General features: G+C 39.3%; 1 protein-coding gene across 4 annotated transcripts; it reads left to right on the forward strand.

Annotated features, from left to right (window-relative positions):
* Positions 1 to 17,158: 17,158 nt before the first annotated feature.
* LOC144049286 (uncharacterized) lies at positions 17,159 to 19,245 on the forward strand. Of its 4 annotated transcripts, none has more exons than XM_077562062.1 (5): positions 17,159 to 17,224; positions 17,769 to 17,868; positions 18,721 to 18,754; positions 18,926 to 19,029; positions 19,149 to 19,245. In XM_077562062.1, the coding sequence occupies exons 2-5, from the start codon at positions 17,770 to 17,772 to the stop codon at positions 19,236 to 19,238; spliced, it is 327 nt and encodes a 108-aa protein (XP_077418188.1). In that variant the 5' UTR covers positions 17,159 to 17,224; position 17,769; the 3' UTR covers positions 19,239 to 19,245. The 4 variants fall into 4 exon arrangements, 3 of the variants coding, with proteins under 3 accessions (XP_077418188.1, XP_077418189.1, XP_077418187.1); XM_077562063.1 differs by having other exon boundaries at positions 17,165 to 17,224; positions 17,766 to 17,868; XM_077562061.1 differs by lacking the exon at positions 17,159 to 17,224 and having other exon boundaries at positions 17,612 to 17,868.
* The last annotated feature ends 2,011 nt before the right edge of the window (positions 19,246 to 21,256 follow it).

Raw genomic sequence — 21,256 nt, forward strand, 5'->3', positions numbered from 1 at the left:
ATAAGTCTGAGGTTATCACAATCCTTCTGTTCTAGTTCCAGCCAACAGTTAGTATCTCTGTTGGGTTGTGCCCATAGAACGATATATTGTAGCTGGTTAGCTATATAGTAGTACATAAAATTTGGTGCCTCTAGACCACCTTTGGATTTACTTTTCTGAAGAGTAGATAGACTAATCTTTGCTTCTTTTTTTTTTTCCAGTAAAATTTTGTAACGGCTGAGTCCAACAACTGGAACCATTTAGCCGTAGGTTTAAATGGAATCATTGAGAAAAAATAGTTTATTTTAGGTAAAACTTTCATTTTAACGGTGACTATTCGTCCTATTAAAGAAATAGAAAGATTATTCCAGCGTTCCAAGTCACTATGAATGTTATCCAGAAGTGGAGAAAAGTTTAAATGAATTAAATCAGTTAATTTAGGTGAGATTTTTATGCCTAAGTATTTTAAATTACCTATAGGAAATGAGTAATGTGGGTCCTGGCTTGCAGGGTTCCATGAATTTTCTGTAATAGGTAGAAGTGTTGATTTTGTCCAGTTAATAGAATAATCTGACAACTGTGAGAATTTAGTTATTAAGTTAAATACTTCCCCTAACGAAATCGCCGGGTTTTCTAAATAAAGTAAAATATCATCGGCATATAGATTAATTTTATGTTCTGTTACCCCAGAGTGAATTCCTTGAATCCTTCTTTCCTGGCGTATGGCTATTGCAAGCGGCTCGATAAATATTGCAAATAATAAAGGGGATAGTGGGCATCCCTGTCTTGTGCCTCTTAGCTCTTAGATATAATCCCGTTAGTAGTAACTGTAGCTTTGGGAGAATCATATAATACTGACACCCAGTGGATAAATGATTTCCCAAAGCCAAATTTATTTAAAACAGCAAAGAGGAAGGACCAGTTAACTTTGTCGAAAGCTTTTTCTGCATCCAACGATATAATAACTGCCTTCTTATCATGCCGCTGTGACATGCTAATAAGGTTAAAGAGCCTCCTAATATTATTAGTAGAGTGACGATCTTTAATAAAGCCTGTTTGGTCGCTATGAATAATTGTCGAGATTACTGTTTCTAGTCTAGATGTGAAAGCCTTAGTAATAATTTTGATATCAGTGTTAATTAGTGAAATCGGACGGTAACTTGATGGAAGGGTGGGGTCTTTTTCTGGCTTTAATAAAAGTTTAATTGCTGCTGTATTCATGTGTGGACGTATGTAACCATTAGTTTTAATTTCTGTTACTACTCTTAAGAATAGCGGAGCAAGCATTAACCAGTAGTGCTTAAAAAATATAGCCGGATAACCATCTGGGCCAGGTGCCTTGCCATTAGGCATACTATCTAGAGCACTGTACAACTCGTTTATAGTAAGTGGCGCTTCTAACATATCTTTATATTCAGTAGTTAACTGAGGCATATTTAAGCTACTGAGGAATGCCTCAATATGCTCAGGGTTAGGTTTGTTAGTTTCTGAGTATAGGTTGCGATAATAGTTATAAAAAATTTGATTAATTTCTTCTGGTGATTGTGTACATTCACCAGTTGTCCCTTTAATAGCCGTTATAAGAGATTTTTCCCGATTGCGTTGAAGTTGGTTTGCAAGAAATTTACCTGATTTGTTATTATATTCAAAGTTGTTGTATCTCAATTGTTGTATTATAAACTCTGTCTTTTTAGTTAGCATATCGTCTAACTGTATTTTTGTATTTTGTAAGTCAGTCCATATTTGGTCATTTGGGTTTATTGCGTACTCATCCGTCAGTTGTTTAATTTTATCTTCCAAGTCATTTTCAAATTTTTGATCCTGTTTCTTTTTATAAGATGAATATGATATAATTTTACCTCTAATTACTGCTTTCCCAACTTCTCAGAGAAGAGATGGCGATAGGCCTGGAGAGTCATTTATTTCCAAAAAGTCTGCCCACTCTTTCCTTATAATTTTATCAAACTCTGCATCGTTTAGCAGTGAGATGTTAAAACGCCATGTTGGTGGTGGTTTAAAGGTATAATCAACTTGTAGGGAAAGTGAGACTGGTGCATGGTCGCTAATAATAATAGGATGTATTTTTGTAACAGTTTTATCAGCAATAGAGTTATTTGTAAGAAAATAATCAATTCTTGAAAAAGACCGGTGTACAGCGGAAAAGAAGGTAAATTCCTTCTTATTTGGGTTTTTAAGTCTCCAGCTGTCGACGAGGCCAAAATCATCCATATATTCCCCTATTACTTTAGTAGATTGTAATCGCCTTATACATGTTGTGTTATTAGAACGGTCTATTAATGGATTTAAGACTGTGTTAAAGTCTCCTCCAATAATAATAGTAGAGTTCGCTGCTAAATCAAACAGCTGAGAGAAAAATTCATGGAAAAAGGCCGGATCATCATTATTAGGGGCATATAAATTGCCAAATGTATATATTTTATTAAATATAGTTACCTGAATAATAATGTATCGGCCCTCTGGGTCTGTTATTATATTATTTACAGTAAAGAGTAAATTCTTATGTATGAGTATACAGACTCCTCTTTGTCTGCTGTTATAAGGGGCAGAGTATGCTTGGCTAAAATTCTTATCAATAAGTAATTTTTCTTCAGATTTTTGTAGGTGGGTTTCTTGCAGGAGGCAAATATCTGCTTTTAATTTTAAGAGATGGTCTAAAGTTTTTATTCTTTTTGCCTGTGAGCGAGCGCCACAAACATTCCAGGAAACCAGAACTAATTTATGCATACAAACAATATAGGCTCAGTCCTGTGTAAATATCTGCATAGGCCATTTGTCAATACTGGCATGTTATAGGATAGAATCAAAGTAGTTAGGTGATTTATATAATTTGTGTAAAATATAAGGAAATGTGTAAGTAAATATAACAGTGAAAAAACGGGTAGGGATGTGAAAGTGAAGGAAGTTAGTGGGGAGTTAAACAACATTATAATACACCAGTAACTGGTAACCCAAGCGAGATTTTATTTTTTTTTGTTTAAATCTACTTTTAGATATAGTTATGTATTATTATTATATTTATAATATAGCGTAAACATAATGAGTATTCATATTTTAGGTTTTATAACCACATATACATTATATGTATATGTATACATCTAATAATCAAACAAAGTTTAGTTCCATCGATGCTAATTAGAACAGCCAGGGAGTGGAGTTGGGGTTCCGGAATAGTTGGCCATCGATGTATAGTTTATCAACGACCATCATAGTCCGTTTATCCTCCTGCCTATTTTGTTTCATTATAGGAAACAGTACCTTTCGCCGCTCATTAATCTCTCTAGGGAATTGGTCATTCATTCCAAATGAGGTCCCTTTAAGCTCCCGTCCTTTACTTTTAACAAATACTTTTTGTTTAAAATGCTCAAATTTGGCGATAATAGGACGGGGTCTGTTGCCCCTACGGGCTCCAAGCCGATGTACCCGGTGAAAGGAGATGTTATTTACCGTCTCCTGAGGAATTTTTAACGATGTCGTCATAATTTTTTTTATCTCAACCTCTGGATTGTCAGAGGTGTTCTCGGATATACCTAAGAATATTAAATTATCCTGCATGCTACGGGATTGAACATCCAGAATAGTTTCTTTTAGCATTTTATTTTCCTTTTTAATGGTTTCTAACTCGGCTGAAACAGTCACGAGTGTAGCGTGTATCTCGGCATTGTTGCGTTGGAGATCATTTATTTGTTGGCTGAGGAATTCCATACTTACCTTAAATCCTTTCACCTTCTCGCAGATTAGGGAGAGGACCTCTAATTTTTTATTTATGGACTCCAGCATACTGACCGAGACCTCCGTAGTGGTTAGGTCGTCCGTGTCCGTCGCTGAGTCATTCTTTCTCTTTTTAGAGGGTTTCTTAGACGGTTTCTCGACGGAAGAGTCCTCCATCGCGCAGTTGTAAAAATAACCGTCAATGAAGCGTTCGAGGTCCTCCACGTTGGATGGTATTCCAAATCTGTCGGATGAAAGAGAAAAGAGAAAAGCCAAGATATATGATGGTTAAACTCGAATTAGTTTAGCATAATAGAGCTAGTTCTATCTTAGCAGCAGGGCGCTGCCATGTTGGGGTGTCCCGGTCTCGCTGTAGGTCTCGCGATAATCACAGCATCTCGCGCATGCGTCTACACTCCGCATGCGTCTACACTCCGCCCTTTTCAAGCAACCAGCAAAACCTAGGTCTTTCTGAAGAGGGGGAAAGACAGTGGACAGGTGCAATTTGTCATCAGTGCCACCACCTGTCTATTACACAGACACCAGTCAAGAGCTTAGGGGAAAACTGAATGCAGGTTTAAGCTTTATTTATGCTTGACGCATTCCCCAAGGTTAAAATGGCTCCATGCGGCGTTCCCGTAGTGTTGCCAACTTGGTGACATTCTCGCTAAATCTGGCAACTTTACTAAACCTCTTGACAACTTTTTTGGGGGTCACATTTTTTCTTCTTCTTCTTTTTATTCAATAAACTATCGACAACAGTTTGGAGTTAACAGTTTACATACATTTAGCAAAATAAATGAAAACTAATAATTTGGAAGTACAACAGCTTTTGCTCGTCCACCATGTTTTTTTTATTTTTTTTTAGGGTGGACCATCTAAGAAGGTTACAATTTTTTGTAGTTGCGTGGTGCTAATAACCTCACAAGCCAGATTGATAATTGTGATTCACTCAAGGGAGTTCTTCACATTATCAATCTAGAACTTCACTCTGCAGATCAGTTTGGGAAAGGAGGGACTTGTTGCACAATACTTCGAGCTGATTGGACAATGCGGCATTTTAGCAGACGCGCATCCTTTGACACACAAAATTACTTCCGGGTTAGCCAGTGCGCGCTCGCCCGCCGGCCGAATGACCGCCCACGTAATTTAAGTAGCAATCTGCGTCTGCCTGCCACTGCCTTTTTGTGGAATAAATAAATGATGCAAAACGACGTATTGTAATGGGAGCCACAAACGTCAAACCTCGATCCAGGCTTACAAAGTTGACATTGCTGGATTTCCTGTGAGTCCACACGTTACAACGTTCACAAGTGAGTGGGAAACTATCAGTCAAGCCATACACACGCAAGCTCAACAACAAGAATAAAATTATGTAGCACATTGCAACACAATGTGAGTTGAATTCTGTTTTTTATTACCATTGCCAAGCTTGTAAATGTTGATGACCATCACCAACTTATAATAAACAATGCACTTTACACATGATCCTTTTCGAGAGATATTTTGCTTAGTTTTTACTAAACCCATATAATATCGTTCTTATGTCAGTCTTGCATAGAGGCAAATGAAATAAAATGACACAAAATAAAATCAATATCATGAGTAGGTAAGTATATAAGTAAATAAAAATATTAATACATTAATAGCAGGAAATAGGGAAGGGAATACTTGTAAAACAATAAGTATCAAAATAAAAAATTGCAGCATGCAGACGCCATAAAACACTGAAACGATGCTTGTCTCATGCTGAGTCAAAGACCAAAGAATAGAGATGTCTGACAAAAAAACACGAGATATTGAATTTTGTCCGTATTGTACAGCCTTTTAAATCCAACCAGCGAAGGAAAAAAACTGCTCGCCACTCGCAGGTAAACGGGACAGGGTCACAGAGTCATATTCCTCCGGACATAGTTGTCAACAGAAATGGCGTTCGGCTTTGTTAATAATGAACTTTTGAGTTGAATAGGAGTTTGTGGGCTCACATATACCGTGAGAATTCAGCTTGCTGGCAAGGTTAGCGTGCTGCGTAAAATATGGCCAATGCGAAGTCGTCGAGGGTCGTTGTTGCTTAAAGGACGTAATTTCACCTAGTGTAGCCGTACGGACCTAAATGTGTCAAATTTAAACCAAGATTTACATAGATTGCTAATTTTTCTCTATAACCTGTGCTGTGCTGCTTTGTTTGTCACCAGCAACACATTGCAACTCCCAATCCGTAGCCTCACAGAGGAGTTCATGGTGACACAGCATTCAGAGTCCCTGCAACACAGAGTCCAGGGATTCAAACGTGTCATCGGTTGGCATCCAGGTTGTAGCAGAAGGAAATGGAGCAGAATCATGGTTAAGGTCCATGTGGGGACCATGGCTAGCGGGCATGCAAGCAGTGGCTACTTTCCAGCGAGTGGACAAAAGACAGAGGCTTCTTCTTCTTTTCCTTTCGACTTTTCTTTTCAGGGGTCGCCACAGCGAATCAGTTGCCTTCATCTAACCCTGTCCTCTCCATCCTCTACTCTCACACCAACTAACTTCATGTCCTCGTTAACTATGTCCATAAACTTCTTCTTTGGTCTTCCTCTAAGACCTCCTGCCTGTTATTTGGAAACTCAGCATCCTTTTGCCAATATACTGACTATCTCTCCTCTGGACATGTCCAAACCATCTCAGTCTGGCCTCTCTGACTGTATCTCCAAAGCCTCTAACGTGCTGTCCCGTGTATTCCTTTTTCATTTTTCTGAGAGTTCAGCATTGTTCATTCGGTAATCTTACCGATTCGACATGTCATCATCATTGCTCTCTCTCTCTTTTTTTTTACATGTTCTTTTTTTTTCTCTTTCTTTTTTTGTCTGTGTGTGAGTATGTGCGGGCGGGTGTATGCATATGTGCGTGCGTGTGCATGCTCATTAATTCACCGAAAACCTATTAAAAATCCCATACCTTTCATCCAAACCGAATCCAGCTAGAGTCGTGAAGTAGTCAGGAGACCTGAGAAAGGATCAAAGAAAAGAAAGAAAAGTGAAATCCAGCACCGACTAGACTTCACCTACTACCCACCGGGTTACCAACCAGAATCTTTCACCAACCCCAGAAACATCTAAATTCCAACAAATTAGGGAGACCTCAAGAGACCAAAGGAAAGACTGAAGAAAGGAAAGGATAGTTGAAGCAGAGTGAGATCCACAGACATCAGCCTCCACCGATTCAACGACCAGAGGAAGAAGCATAGTGTGTGTGAATTTCGGTAGATGCTTATGTGGTGGATCTGGCATGCAAGAAAACATCCACCAAAGAGGGGAGCCGTCGATCCCGGCCAGGACAAAGCAAGCACAACCCCCCAGGGCCCCCCAGGCCACAGCAGTGCCAAGGCACAACCCCCGGGCCCCGTAGGGGCCACCGGCCGGAGAGCAAACCCAGGAGCACCCCCCACCACAACACAGCCCGCACCCCAAGCCCAACGCAGCAGAATGGGGTGAGTGGCGCATCTAACATATATTTATATTCAGTAGAGAACTGAGGTATATTTAAGCTACTGAGAAATTACTTAACTCTTTCACTGCCAGACGTTTTCAGAAACGGGTTGTCCCCACTGCCAGCCGATTTAAGCATTTTGAGTGATCTTTCAAGGTCCACAGAAAATGTTGTGTTTGGACTATGGAAACACACTATGGAAACACACATACATACTACCAAATGAAAGATTGGACTCTCATCTTTCATCAGAAAAAAAAAGTTTGTTTCTACCTTATTCCGTTCTTCAGTAATCAACAATAGAAAATGGTTACTTTCACCGAAATTCTCTGTTTTGAAACAAAAAACGGAGAAAAAGAGATTTTGGGAAACGATGTTATTTCATGCACTCTAGTGAATTGTACACTTCTTTTTGTCCATGAATGATACCACAAACACCTAAATAGTGCTTTACTTCTGTAAAACGCTTTCACCAACAATGAAAAAGTGTTTTTTGATTGCAAAATACGTTTATTTCCATTCAACAGTGTAACAATTTGACAAAACAATTTCGCAAACTATTTACAAATGTGTGCAACTGTGGTACTACTTACAATTATGTGGATGTTTCAAATACAGTTTTTCCTTTTGTAACGCTCTCCTGCGTGCAAGGAGACGCCAGGACTCGCACAACAGTTTACTTTCACTTTCGCATTGGTCCGTTTTGCGTGCAAACGTTACACTTTCTTGATGGCCTTTTTTTCCGGGGAATAAAAAGCAAGTAGCAGACTGTACACACTTCCTCCGATGAATATGCATTGGACTCGGGGCACTCTCCGTCATCCGATCGAACGTCCGCCTGTGCGTGCTCGGTTGCGCTCCGCGTTACGACACCGTCATAGCCGCCGCGTCAGCGGTTCCAATTTCGCCGTCAAGCTCGGATTCACCTTCATCATCATCGATGATGATCATCGTCGTCATCAATGTACTATTTTAGCGTTGGTCGATGCCTTTCGTCTTGTAAGTGTAGAGCTGCTTGCAAACGCTCGCCATTGCCCGTTCCCTCCTCCATCTAGCTCCATCTAACGTCTTCTACTGCCGCGTCAATGCTTCCCAACCACGGAGTCACCACCCTCATCTTCATCATCGATGATGTTCATCGTCGTCAACAATGTGCTCTTTCAGCGATGCTTTTGGTCTTTGAAAAAAACGTCTCGGGCGTGAGCTCCTCGCGACCGGCCGCCATTTTTCCTTTGTCTTCCATTCTCATCTCCTGCTCAACGCTCTAGCTCCGCCTCTACTGACGCCCACCCGATCTTGTCAAAAGAGTCATCGCTGCCCTCTAGGGGCCAAAAATAGTCATTAGGCACAACAGACAGGCTGGAAACTTTCACCAGACATGCGGAAGGGTTTCCTCTACCCGTTTAAAAAAATAATAAAAAAATCATTGGATGACGTCTTTTGACGTCATTGGCAGTGCTCCGTAGGTTTTTACTTGACGTCTTTAAACATCAGTGGCAGTGAAAGAGTTAATATGCTCAGGGTTAGGCTTGTTAGTTTCTGAGTATAGGTTGTGATAATAATTATAAAAAATGTGATTAATTTCTTCTGGTGATGCATTCACCAGTTGTCCCTTTAATAGCCGTTATATGAGATTTTTCCCGATTGCGTTGACGTTGGTTTGCAAGAAATTTACCTGATTTGTTATTGTATTCAAAGTTGTTGTATTATAAACACTGTCTTTTTAGATAACATATTGTCTAACTGTATTTTTGTATTTTGTAAGTGAGTCCCTATTTGGGTTTATTGCGTATTCATTCGTCAGTTGTTTAATTTCATCTTCCAAGTGTTTTTCAAATTTTTGATCCTGTTTCTTTTTATAAGATGAATATGATATCATTTTACCCCTAATTACCGCTTTCCTAGCTTCCCAGAGAAGAGATGGAGATGAGTCTGGAGAGTAATTTATTTCCAAAAAGTCTGCCCACTCTCTTCTTATAATTTTGTCAAACTCTGCGTCATTTAGCAGTGAGATGTTAAAACGCTATGTCGGGGGTGGTTTAAAGACTGGTGCGCCGCGGAAAAGAAGGTTTTTAAGTCTCCAGCTGTCGACGAGGCCAAAATCATCCATATATTCCCCTAATACTATAGTAGATTGTAATCGCCTTACACATGTTGTACTATTATAACAATATATTAATGGATCATCATTATTAGGGGCATATACATTACCAAATGTATATATTTTATTAAATATAGTCACTTGAATAATAATGTATCGGCCCTCTGGGTCTGTTACTGTATTATTTAGAGTAAAGAATAAAGAGCGACTCTTCAGATTTTTGTTGGTGGGTTTCTTGTAGGAGACAAATATCTGCTTTGAATTTTAAGAGATGGTCTAAAATATTTATTATTTTTGCCTGTGAGCGAGCGCCACACACATTCCAGGAGACCAGAACAAATTTATGCATACAGACAAGATAAACTCAGTCCTGTGTATATATCTGTATAGGCTACTTGTTAATATTGGCATGTTATAGGATGGAATCAAAGTGGTTAGGTGGTTTATGTGATTTGTGTGAAATGAGAGGTGACGTGTAAATGAATATAACAGTGAAAAAACGGGGAGGGAGATGGATGTGAAGGAAATTGGCGGGGGATTAAACATGTAACAATACACCACTAAATGGTAACCTAAGCGAGATTTTTTTGTTTAAATATATATTAGATATAGTTATGTATTAATATCATATTTGTAATATAGCCTATACATAATATATTCTTATTTTAGGTTTTATAACCACATACTGTATATATGTATACATCTAATAATCAAACAAAGTTCAGTTCCACCAATGCCAATTAGAACAGCCAGGGAGTGGAGTTGGGGTTCCGGAATAGTTGGCCATCGATGTAAGTAGTCCGTTTACCCTCCTGCCTTTTTTGTTTCATTATGGGAAACAGTACTTTTCGCCGTTCTTTCATCTCTCTCGGGAATTGGTCATTCATCCCGAGAGAGGTCCCTTTAAGCTCCTGTCCTTTTAACAAATTATTTATGTTTAAAATGCTCAAACTTAGCGATAATAGGACGGGGTTTGTGGCCCCTACGGGCTCCAAGCCGATGTACACGGTGAAAAGATATATTATTCACCGTCTCCTGAGGAATTTTTAACGATGTCGTCATCATTTTTTTCATCTCGGCTTCTGGATTGTCAGAGGTATTTTCGGATATGCCTGAGAATATAAAATTTTCCCGCATGCTACGGGATTGGACATCCAGAACACATTTCTTTTAGCGTATTATTCTTCTTTTTAATCATCTCCAACTCGGCTGAAACAGCCGCGAGTGAAAAGCGTAACTCGGCATTATCTCGTTGGAGGTCACTAACCTGTTGGCCGACGAATTCCAAACTCACCTTTAATTCCTTGACGTCCTCGTGGATGAGGCAGAGGACATCTGGTATTTTGTTTATGGAGTCCAGCATACTCACCGAAACGTCCGTAGTGGTTAGTTTGTCCGTGTTCGTCGCTTTTTTTTTTCTCTCTTCTTGGAAGGTTTCTCGAAGGAAGGATCCTCCATCGCGCAGCTGTAAAAGTATCCATCGATGAAACGTTCAAGGTCCTCCACGCTGGGTGGTATTCCAAATCTGCCATATGAAAGAGAGAAGAAAAAAGCCAAGTTATATGGTGGTTAAATTTTGATTTGGATTAGCAAAATAGAGCTAGTTCTATTTTAGCAGCAGGGCGCCGCCATGTTGGGTATTACCGGTCTCGCTGCATGTCTCGCGATATTCAGAGCATCTCGCGATAGGGCCGGCCTCACACCTCTTCCTAGGAGTAAGAAAAATGTATGTACTCATTTCTGATTCTATCCATCCTGGTCACTCCCAAAGAGAACCTCAGCATCTTCATCTCTGCCACCTCCGCTAAACCTAGATAGAAGCTAGAGGCAAAAAGCGTAAAAATCTCCTTCAGGCAAGACGAGGTGGGAAGGGTGCAGGTAGCAGGGTGCTAGGAATGCATCAGCAGAGTCTGGACTAGATGGGAGAAGGTTAAACTATTATAAGATCACCAGGTCGAACATATCCCTACATTCTTAGCAGCTGCTAAAGAACATTTGGAGACAGGCACTACTACTGGTGCCATGGCTAGATGTGGGTGGCGGAATTCCACTGCACGCTTGCACAGTGTGCAGGGTTCTGCCACAAGATTTGATGAATGGCCGCGTCTCGGCCACTGGTTTTGTGGCGACTCAGAATTTGAATGGCAGTTGCACAATGTGGTGACGTCACAAATTATATAGCCAGTTTCAAAACTTTTTTTCCCCCCAAAATTTTCTAATCTTTATTTTCACTTTCAGATCTTTTTTTTTTTTTTGCTTCAAATCTTTTTCTTTTTTTTTGAGTTTCGGACTTTTAACATGAATTTTTGGGTGGTATCAACTGAGCAAGGCCTAGAATCATGAGTGGCTGCTGCACAAAAGTGCTTTGAAACCTTCCCCAGCGACAGTGTATTCAGGAAAAGTAGGAAACTTATATAGACCATATTCATGCGATTGGCAGAATAAGAATTGCAGAATAAGAATTGATGGTTCATCTACTTTTCAGCCATTCGTATGGATATTGTCGTGAGCGGCAACCTGCCAGTGCTGCAGTGAATCGTGAGCGAACTTTTTCATCCTATTCCCTTGAGCATGTTCTCAGGGTCAAAGATAAACCCCCACCTACAAATATTTGGTCACGCTCTTTTCTTTTCTTTTTCCTGCCTCAATAACGATTTTTAAAATCTTAGCTACCTAAAAAAAATCTTAGCTACCTACATTTTCTGGAAGCAAAAAGACTTAGGACATACTCATATTAAAATTTAGTTAAACATATTATGTTATTACATGAACATCTAATGAGGTATTTGATCAATGTCGCTGTGAGAGTGGCAACCTGGTTTTAGCTTAAAATGATGTGTCTTCCAAAAGAATATCGCTGAAGGCTTTATCTATATAAATTACCAAGGAGTAACCTTCGTTTAACCTTACCTGGTGTATTACCATCAGCTGAAGAGTGACATACACTTGATGAAGCTACAGGAGCAGGTAATGTTGGTTATATGCTCCAAAATACTAAAACAGTAGAGTAAAATGAACATTCAATCATTGCTTGGATGATGAAGCAGAAAAAATGTAATTCCCCATCATTACTTACAATAAGCAAATCATTAACTTAACATTTCTTCTAAAGGCAAATGATATATAAAACTGTTGTATGATGAACACCAAACAGGGTAGTCCTACTCCTTCCTATGTAAATAGTCATAAAATAAGGATCTCATGATTAACAAATATTTTAAACAGTTTGAATGCTGTTAATACTGTTAACACCTACTAAACAGCAAGCCTACTTTCCTTTTTTTCGTAAATTGTCAGAAATGGGCAAAAAGGAAGGAAAAAACACATACAAATAAATGAACAAACATGTAAACCTGACTTTCCAAAGCCATCTACCATCAAAAATTACCCAACTCCAATATAATAACAAAAAACAGACAAGAGACACATATATAGTACTTTAAACACTTGCAGATTCCTATTTTTTCTCATTATGGGACTGCTTTGCGAAGCAAGCAGGCACATATTGTTATTCTACCTAGGACAGTGGTTTATTTTTCTTGTTGTTAATATTATTATGGGACTGCTTTGCGAAGCAAGCAGGCACATATTGTTATTCTACCTAGGACAGTGGTTTATTTTTCTTGTTGTTAATATTATTATGGGACTGCTTTGCGAAGCAAGCAGGCACATATTGTTATTCTACCTAGGACAGTGGTTTATTTTTCTTGTCGTTATTATTATGGGACTGCTTGCTTCGCAAGCAGGCACATATTGTTATTCTACCTAGGACAGTGGTTTATTTTTGTTGTTAATATTATTATTATTATATATTATTCCAGCGACTTTTCCGCTAAAATGCGGCCCGTACCGTACATCGCACCGGCACAAATGAGGTATCAAACGATGCGGCTCGATCTGACTCGCTGCGCTATTATTTTTCTAAGAATTCCCAGTTACCTTGGCGACGCTATTCCCAAAAAACTCCCAAATTAACTCCCCATTGGGAATGAATGGGAAAAAATCACACTTCAAGCACCTTTTTCCAAGACACGCTGCGCGCGCATACGTTATCCGACCGATACGAATTTTAGCTCATTTTGTAGGAATTTGTCCCATCTTTAGCTCAGTGTCGAAATCTTTTTTAAGGAATGAAAGCCCCCCCCCCCCTGTTCGGGTTCAAAGACAGTGGCTGAATTAGCTTTCTCACACACTCTGTTGGCTAATTAGCCATCCAGTGCCGGGAACCAAATAATGTATTAGAAAAAAATTCACTTCAACTCGTCACCACTGCCACAATCTTTTGTCACTAGACGTCAAATTCTCACATTTTGTAGTCACGAGTGTCTTCTTTCAGACAAACTAACTTTTATTTGGTTAAGGTGTCATTTAGTACCTTTATTTTCCCTTTAAGCGAGTAGAAGTTGGACTCTCTCGCCTATCTCTCCCATGTTAATTTGGGCGACTTCTTCCTCTTCATTTCGAATAAATCATAAGTTTTCAACCTGCTCTCATTTGGTCATTTTTCATCCGATTAAAAAAATGAGAACATGCTCGTGTTCCCCAAACCCTTGCCGTTCTAACGAGCCCTTTCTTGAATCTGTATCTTCAACCGTTAAGTCGCGAGAGGCTTTTGTTGAAGGGGTGCTTCTCTCATTCTATCTCAATGCAATGTGGGTGCGTGACGTCACTTCAACTCGTCACCATGGCAACGATCTTTTGTCACTAGACGTCAAATTCTCACATTTTGTAGTCACGAGTGTCTACTTTCAGACAAACTAACTTTTATTTGACTAAGGTGTCATTTAGTACCTTTATTTTCACCTTAAGCAAGAGAAGTCGGACTAATTCGCCTGTCTTGTACATGTTAATTTCAGGCGCCTTCCTCTCTCCATTTCTGATAAATCATAAGTTTTCAACCTGCTCTCATTTGGTCATTTTTTTATCCGATTAAGAAAATGAGAACATGCTCGTGTTCCCCAAACCCTTGCCGTTCTAACGAGCCATTTCTTGAATCTGTATCTTCAACCGTTAAGTCGTGAGAGGCTTTTGTACAAGGGGTGCTTCTCTCATGCGATCTCAATGGAATGTGGGGCGCGTGACGTCTCCAAGTCAAAAATGTATGTGCTCTTAAAGTGACAGTGACATATTTTTAGATTATGGTTAACTTCCACATTTCTTGACCGATTCCAGTCATTTAAATTTTTAAATGTTCAGCTCATTTACATTTTTTAAAATACTTTTTCAGGGACAGTGAGATACTTTTAGTTGATGTTGATTATGGTTAACTTCCACATTTCTTGAGCGATTCCAGTGGTTTAAATTTTAAACTGTTCAGCTCATTACCAAAGAGTCAGCAGTCCCATTCAAAATTTCCGCGGGAATTTTTCTAGTTATTATTATTATATATTATTCCACGATTTTTCCGCTAAAATGCGGCCCGTACCGTACATCGCACCGGCACAAATGAGGTATCAAACGATGCGGCTCGATCTGACTCGCTGCGCTATTATTTTTCTAAGAATTCCCAGTTACCTTGGCGACGCTATTCCCAAAAAACTCCCAAATTAACTCCCCATTGGGAATGAATGGGAAAAAAATCACACTTCAAGCACCTTTTTCCAAGACACGCTGCGCGCGCATACGTTATCCGACCGATACGAATTTTAGCTCATTTTGTAGGAATTTTTCCCATCTTTAGCTCAGTGTCGAAATCTTTTTTAAGGAATGAAAGCCCCCCCCCCTGTTCGGGTTCAAAGACAGTGGCTGAATTAGCTTTCTCACACACTCTGTTGGCTAATTAGCCATCCAGTGCCGGGAACCAAATAATGTATTAGAAAAAATTTCACTTCAACTCGTCACCACTGCCACAATCTTTTGTCACTAGACGTCAAATTCTCACATTTTGTAGTCACGAGTGTCTTCTTTCAGACAAACTAACTTTTATTTGGTTAAGGTGTCATTTAGTACCTTTATTTTCCCTTTAAGCTCGGACAAGTCGGACCAACTGGCCTATCTCTGCCATGTTAATTTCAAGCGCCTTCCTCTCTCCATTTCTGATAAATCATAAGTTTTCAACCTGCTCTCATTTGGTCATTTTTTATCCGATTAAGAAAATGAGAACATGCTCGTGTTCCCCAAACCCTTGCCGTTCTAACGAGCCCTTTCTTGAATCTGTATCTTCAACCGTTAAGTCGCGAGAGGCTTTTGTTGAAGGGGTGCTTCTCTCATTCAATCTCAATGCAATGTGGGTGCGTGACGTCACTTCAACTCGTCACCATGGCAACGATCTTTTGTCACTAGACGTCAAATTCTCACATTTTGTAGTCACGAGTGTCTTCTTTCAGACAAACTAACTTTTATTTGGCTAAGGTGTCATTTAGTACCTTTATTTTCACCTTAAGCAAGAGAAGTCGGACTAATTCGCCTGTCTTGTACATGTTAATTTCAGGCGCCTTCCTCTCTCCATTTCTGATAAATCATAAGTTTTCAACCTGCTCTCATTTGGTCATTTTTTATCCGATTAAGAAAATGAGAACATGCTCGTGTTCCCCAAACCCTTGCCGTTCTAACGAGCCATTTCTTGAATCTGTATCTTCAACCGTTAAGTCGTGAGAGGCTTTTGTACAAGGGGTGCTTCTCTCATGCGATCTCAATGGAATGTGGGGCGCGTGACGTCTCCAAGTCAAAAATGTATGTGCTCTTAAAGTGACAGTGACATATTTTTAGATTATGGTTAACTTCCACATTTCTTGACCGATTCCAGTCATTTAAATTTTAAAATGTTCAGCTCATTTACATTTTTTAAAATACATTTTCAGGGACAGTGAGATACTTTTAGTTGATGTTGATTATGGTTAACTTCCACATTTCTTGAGCGATTCCAGTGGTTTAAATTTTAAACTGTTCAGCTCATTACCAAAGAGTCAGCAGTCCCATTCAAAATTTCCGCGGGAATTTTTCTAGTTATTATATATTATTCCACGATTTTTCCGCTAAAATGCGGCCCGTACCGTACATCGCACCGGCACAAATTAGGTATCAAACGATGCGGCTCGATCTGACTCGCTGCGCTATTATTTTTCTAAGAATTCCCAGTCACCATGGCGACGCTATTCCCAAAAAACTCCCAAATTAACTCCCCATTGGGAATGAATGGGAAAAAAATCACACTTCAAGCACCTTTTTCCAAGACACGCTGCGCGCGCATACGTTATCCGACCGATACGAATTTTAGCTCATTTTGTAGGAATTTTTCCCATCTTTAGCTCAGTGTCGAAATCTTTTTTAAGGAATGAAAGCCCCCCCCCTGTTCGGGTTCAAAGACAGTGGCTGAATTAGCTTTCTCACACACTCTGTTGGCTAATTAGCCATCCAGTGCCGGGAACCAAATAATGTATTTGAAAAAATTTCACTTCAACTCGTCACCATGGCAACAATCTTTTGTCACTAGACGTCAAATTCTCACATTTTGTAGTCACGAGTGTCTTCTTTCAGACAAACTAACTTTTATTTGGCTAAGGTGTCATTTAGTACCTTTATTTTCCCTTTAAGCTCGGACAAGTCGGACCAACTCGCCTATCTCTGCCATGTTAATTTCAGGCGCCTTCCTCTCTCCATTTCTGATAAATCATAAGTTTTCAACCTGCTCTCATTTGGTCATTTTTTATCCGATTAAGAAAATGAGAACATGCTCGTGTTCCCCAAACCCTTGCCGTTCTAACGAGCCCTTTCTTGAATCTGTATCTTGAAGAGTTAAGTCGTGAGAGGCTTTTGTTCCAGGGGTGCGTCTGTCATACAATCTCAATGGAATGCAACCAATCTTGATGATAGTTTGAGCTAGTCTTCTCTCTTTTCCCTGATTGGTTCGTTTTCTGCTTGTCTGTGCTGTGGCCAATAGGAGACGCTTTAATGACACCAATTAGAAGTTTCTCGAGAACCTACTCCTCCCATTTCATCTCGTCTGAGGTAAGTTGCAAGGCAATTGTTTGTAGTCTGGTGAATAATGCTAAATAAGTGTGATTTTGCAAGTTTTCCCCATCCTAAACTACATCACGTTAATACTGGCGATGTATTGAAACGTATTTGATGTGTTTGAACGTTATGTTGCTGTTTTAACAAGATTGGAAAAGTTAAGTGCTAGAGATGGTAGCCTACATGCTAGCTGCACCTGCTAGCGCTAGCAAAGAGCTAGCAGATGTTACATAAAAGTTTTAATGTGCAGTAAAAAAAAACTAAGAAAAGTTTGAGTAGGCTCTAAATCTCAATTGTGTACATCTCTCGTTGCTACAATATACAGTAAGGCTTTTGTCTCGTCTGTCGTCGACGTGGGGGGGGGGGGGGGTGGGGGGTTTGAGTGGCGTGTCGACGGTGTAGCGAAGCGGCGCCAATGAGGGATTTCGGAAGTGTACGCTTTTAATGCTTCATACACATCTGAGATTAAGTACAAATTTGATGTTGAATCTTTACTTTTGACTTTGTCATGGCAAGTTTTTTTTCTTTGCTGTAGCAGCATGCCGCGGAAGGGGAAGCGTTCAGAGGCAGCCAAGCGCCAATGGAAGAAGCTGGACCTTGCTGCTCTGGAACTGAGGCCAAACAGCGCACCCCAGCATGTACTTTACCTCTATTGAATTCTTTGTTAATGTGCAATACACAATATTTCAGGCTACAAATATAGAATCAGGCAGAAAAATTAGCTTAAAAGGCTTGTGTAAAAAGCAGTCTGTTTATGCAAGACACTCATTAGTAATGTTAAAAAATCCTTTATTAAAAATGGACTACCAACGTGTTTAAACACAAGCTTGTCTTCATCGGGGCACAGTTTTACGAATATAGAGTGTATGACGTGATTTGTGCAGTGCTTTATTCATGTCAAAATAATTCTGAATAGAATTTTGATGAAGTCTGTTTTCTACAAGATTTCAAATATTCTAAGAAGTTTTCAAACTACTGATGTCTAAAATAAACTCACTAACATTGATCAAAAACTTGTGAGATGCCTATCCTGGACACAGATATTTGACATGTTATATTTAATAACTGCAGACATGGTCTATTGCATGACTGTGGGAGGAACAGTTGAAATGATAATGTCAAGCCAATAATTGTTTTAACACTTGACAGTAGTTGGAGTACATTACATTTATAAGTAGATGGTGCTGTTGTGAAGTTAGGCTGGTACAATCTGCTGCCTTTTTGCTCATGTATTTGATCAGAAAATTCTACCAAATTTGATCAATTGTGACTGTATTTCAGACACAAACAAAAGTATCAGTTAAGTCCTTGAATCTCTTTCGTGATTAATAATTTCATTAATAAACCTGGCCTGAATTAACATCACTTGTATGTAGAAAAGACCTGGTCAATTTTCATTGAAACTAACTTAAGCATTACAACCTATGTTTGCTTTTTACTCTGCATTAAGGTGACTGCACATGCCTACAATTGTAATGTCTATGTTTTAGGTGTCCTCTGTTGGTGCCAAGGCTCTGGTACCAGGTCAGTCATCATTTTATTTTAATTGCTTCTGCAGCAGTTTTACAATCGATTATTTTACAAATTCCAATATTTTGCAGGTTCATATACACTCAAAGTGTAACTTGTACTGTGCTTTGTCAGCAATTTAAGTTGTGAGACTTGACATGGTATTCTGTGTGTGCATCATTTTAGGCAGAGGCACTGGCTGGCGCCACAGAGTTCGGGAATGGCCAGTTTCAGCTGTGACTGGGCGGAGGCACAAACTGGTCATTCCATCACTGAACCAGGACAACAAGGTATGTTTTATAATAAACTGCCTGTAAAACAAATTAACCTTCATTTGTCTTTTTTTAAATTTTTTAAATACTTAAAAAAAAACAAAAATCAATTACTTCTTTTTTTTTTTCTTTCATAGTTTGTCCTGGTTGTTGGTGACTCCCACCTGCGAGCCTTTGCCATTTTCAGGGACAGTGAGATACTTTTAGTTGATGTTGATTATGGTTAACTTCCACATTTCTTGAGCGATTCCAGTGGTTTAAATTTTAAACTGTTCAGCTCATTACCAAAGAGTCAGCAGTCCCATTCAAAATTTCCGCGGGAATTTTTCTAGTTATATATATATATATATATATATATATATATATATATATATATATATATAAATCCATCCATCCATTTTCTTAACCGCTTGTCCTTACAAGGGTCGCGGGGGGCACTGGAGCCTATCCCAGCTGGCTTCGGGCAGTAGGCGGGGTACACCCTGAACTGGTTGCCAGCCATTCGCAGGGCACACAGAGACGAACAACTATCCACACTTACAATCACACTTATGGACAATTTGGAATGCTCAATTAACCTGCCATGCATGTCTTTGGAATATGGGAGTAAACCGGAGTACCCAGAGAAAACACTTGTTGGAAAAAATAAAATAAAAATAATATCCTAATCAAGCAAGCCTAATTGTCAACAAAACATATTTTCTTTTCTTTTTTTTACCTCGTTAACATCAGCTTACCGGCAAGCCTGTGGCATTTGCATTGCATAAATTAGCCCAACAGCTCGCAAACCTTTCCTTTGCTTGTAGCACAACAAATTATGTGTTTTTCCTCTTTCTTTTTTATAAATTATTTTATTTATTTTCTTATTCACTGTTGTTTAGAGTCACAACATCATGACAGAATAGCTTTGTTGAATTCTGGCTTTGCATGAACAATGTGTTTTAATATGTCATTGTTCACTTCAATAGATTGTTTAAACAGAGCAGCTAATATTAACATAGTGGGAGCAAGTTAGATGTCCAGGCAGGCAGACAGGTGTTTTATCTCCTGACAGCAGTATGTATACAGCACAAGGACTGTGGTCAGCTGGTTTAGGGGAGGCAGAGCTTCACCTGCATAATCATGATGAAATACAATTACCTCGTTGCCTGGTCTTTAGTTCATTCAGACTTTTAATTTGAATCTGATGATGTCCATGATTTCATTACCAAAATTTTTTGATTTTCATATTTACGGAGACATGCAGTGCATGCAGTGCAATCCCTTACTAACTAAATTGTCTAGTGCCTCTTTCTTCGCACTTCCAAATATGTTTTCAGGCACTGTAAATATGCACTTTTATTTTCCATAGTCAGGCAACTTTGTTTCATGTTTGTGGGCTACATATTTAGACTAACAAGACTTACCATTAATCAACAGGGCAGTTTACAATTATGCCCAAACTACTATTTTTAGAAGAGCGCATGTGCTTGGCCAGTTGATTTTCAGACAAGAAACACAGGCAGGCGACTGAGGCAAAACTTGTCAACTGACTCACTATTTCACCATAAATATCCTTAGCAGACATAATCTTTATAACAAACCTCTGCTGCTTTGGTGTCTGCTGCTATGTGACTGGCAATGTTGTGGCTGGGATCGAATGAAGGGAGTTTCCAGAGGAATGTCTACGCTGGGTTCAAGCATGTACAATTAAACTGCAGTGATTTATGCGAAAAATGTCACAGAAGACACCTAAAATGTGCTCTCTACATTTTGTCGGTGGAAATGGTCCAGCAACTGCAAATCCAGACTAAATGTGAGCGACTGCAGTGTTTGTGCAGGTATGTTTATTGTATACTTTTTCCAGCGCTAGCCCTGCTTTGCTGCTACAACATGCTAGTTACTATACATCATGGTAATTTGTAAAGGCACCAAAAAGACCTCTTGTTCTGAAGGCCATTGCTGCTTAGATTTGAAAATTAATATAGTTATTAAATAAGTATCGGCGCTATAGAACCCTATTGAAATTTTTAAAAAGTAACCTATGCCTACATCAATATGCTAGTTGATCAGTGTCACTAAAATGTGAGCGGTCACTGTGTCAACACCACGCCACTTTAACAAAAGTAACAGCCCAAAGGTAGGCTTAAAATCTTCAGATGAAAATTGTGACTTTAATGTGTTTCGGTTTCGTGAAAAGTTGCGACCAGCATTAGATGAGTAGCTATCTAGACTGCACCAGAGTGCCAGCTATGATCATATAATG

Source organism: Vanacampus margaritifer, chromosome 3 (genome assembly GCF_051991255.1).
Source record: "Vanacampus margaritifer isolate UIUO_Vmar chromosome 3, RoL_Vmar_1.0, whole genome shotgun sequence".
In the NCBI taxonomy this organism is placed as follows: Eukaryota; Metazoa; Chordata; class Actinopteri; order Syngnathiformes; family Syngnathidae; genus Vanacampus; species Vanacampus margaritifer.

Coding starts and splice junctions, on each gene's coding strand:
- LOC144049286 (XM_077562062.1), top strand. CDS start 17,770: ATGCCGCGGAAGGGGAAGCGTTCAGAGGCAGCCAAGCGCCAATGGAAG. Junction 17,869..18,720: donor CAAACAGCGCACCCCAGCAT/GTACTTTACCTC, acceptor TCTATGTTTTAG/GTGTCCTCTGTTGGTGCCAA. Junction 19,030..19,148: donor CACTGAACCAGGACAACAAG/GTATGTTTTATA, acceptor TTTCTTTCATAG/TTTGTCCTGGTTGTTGGTGA.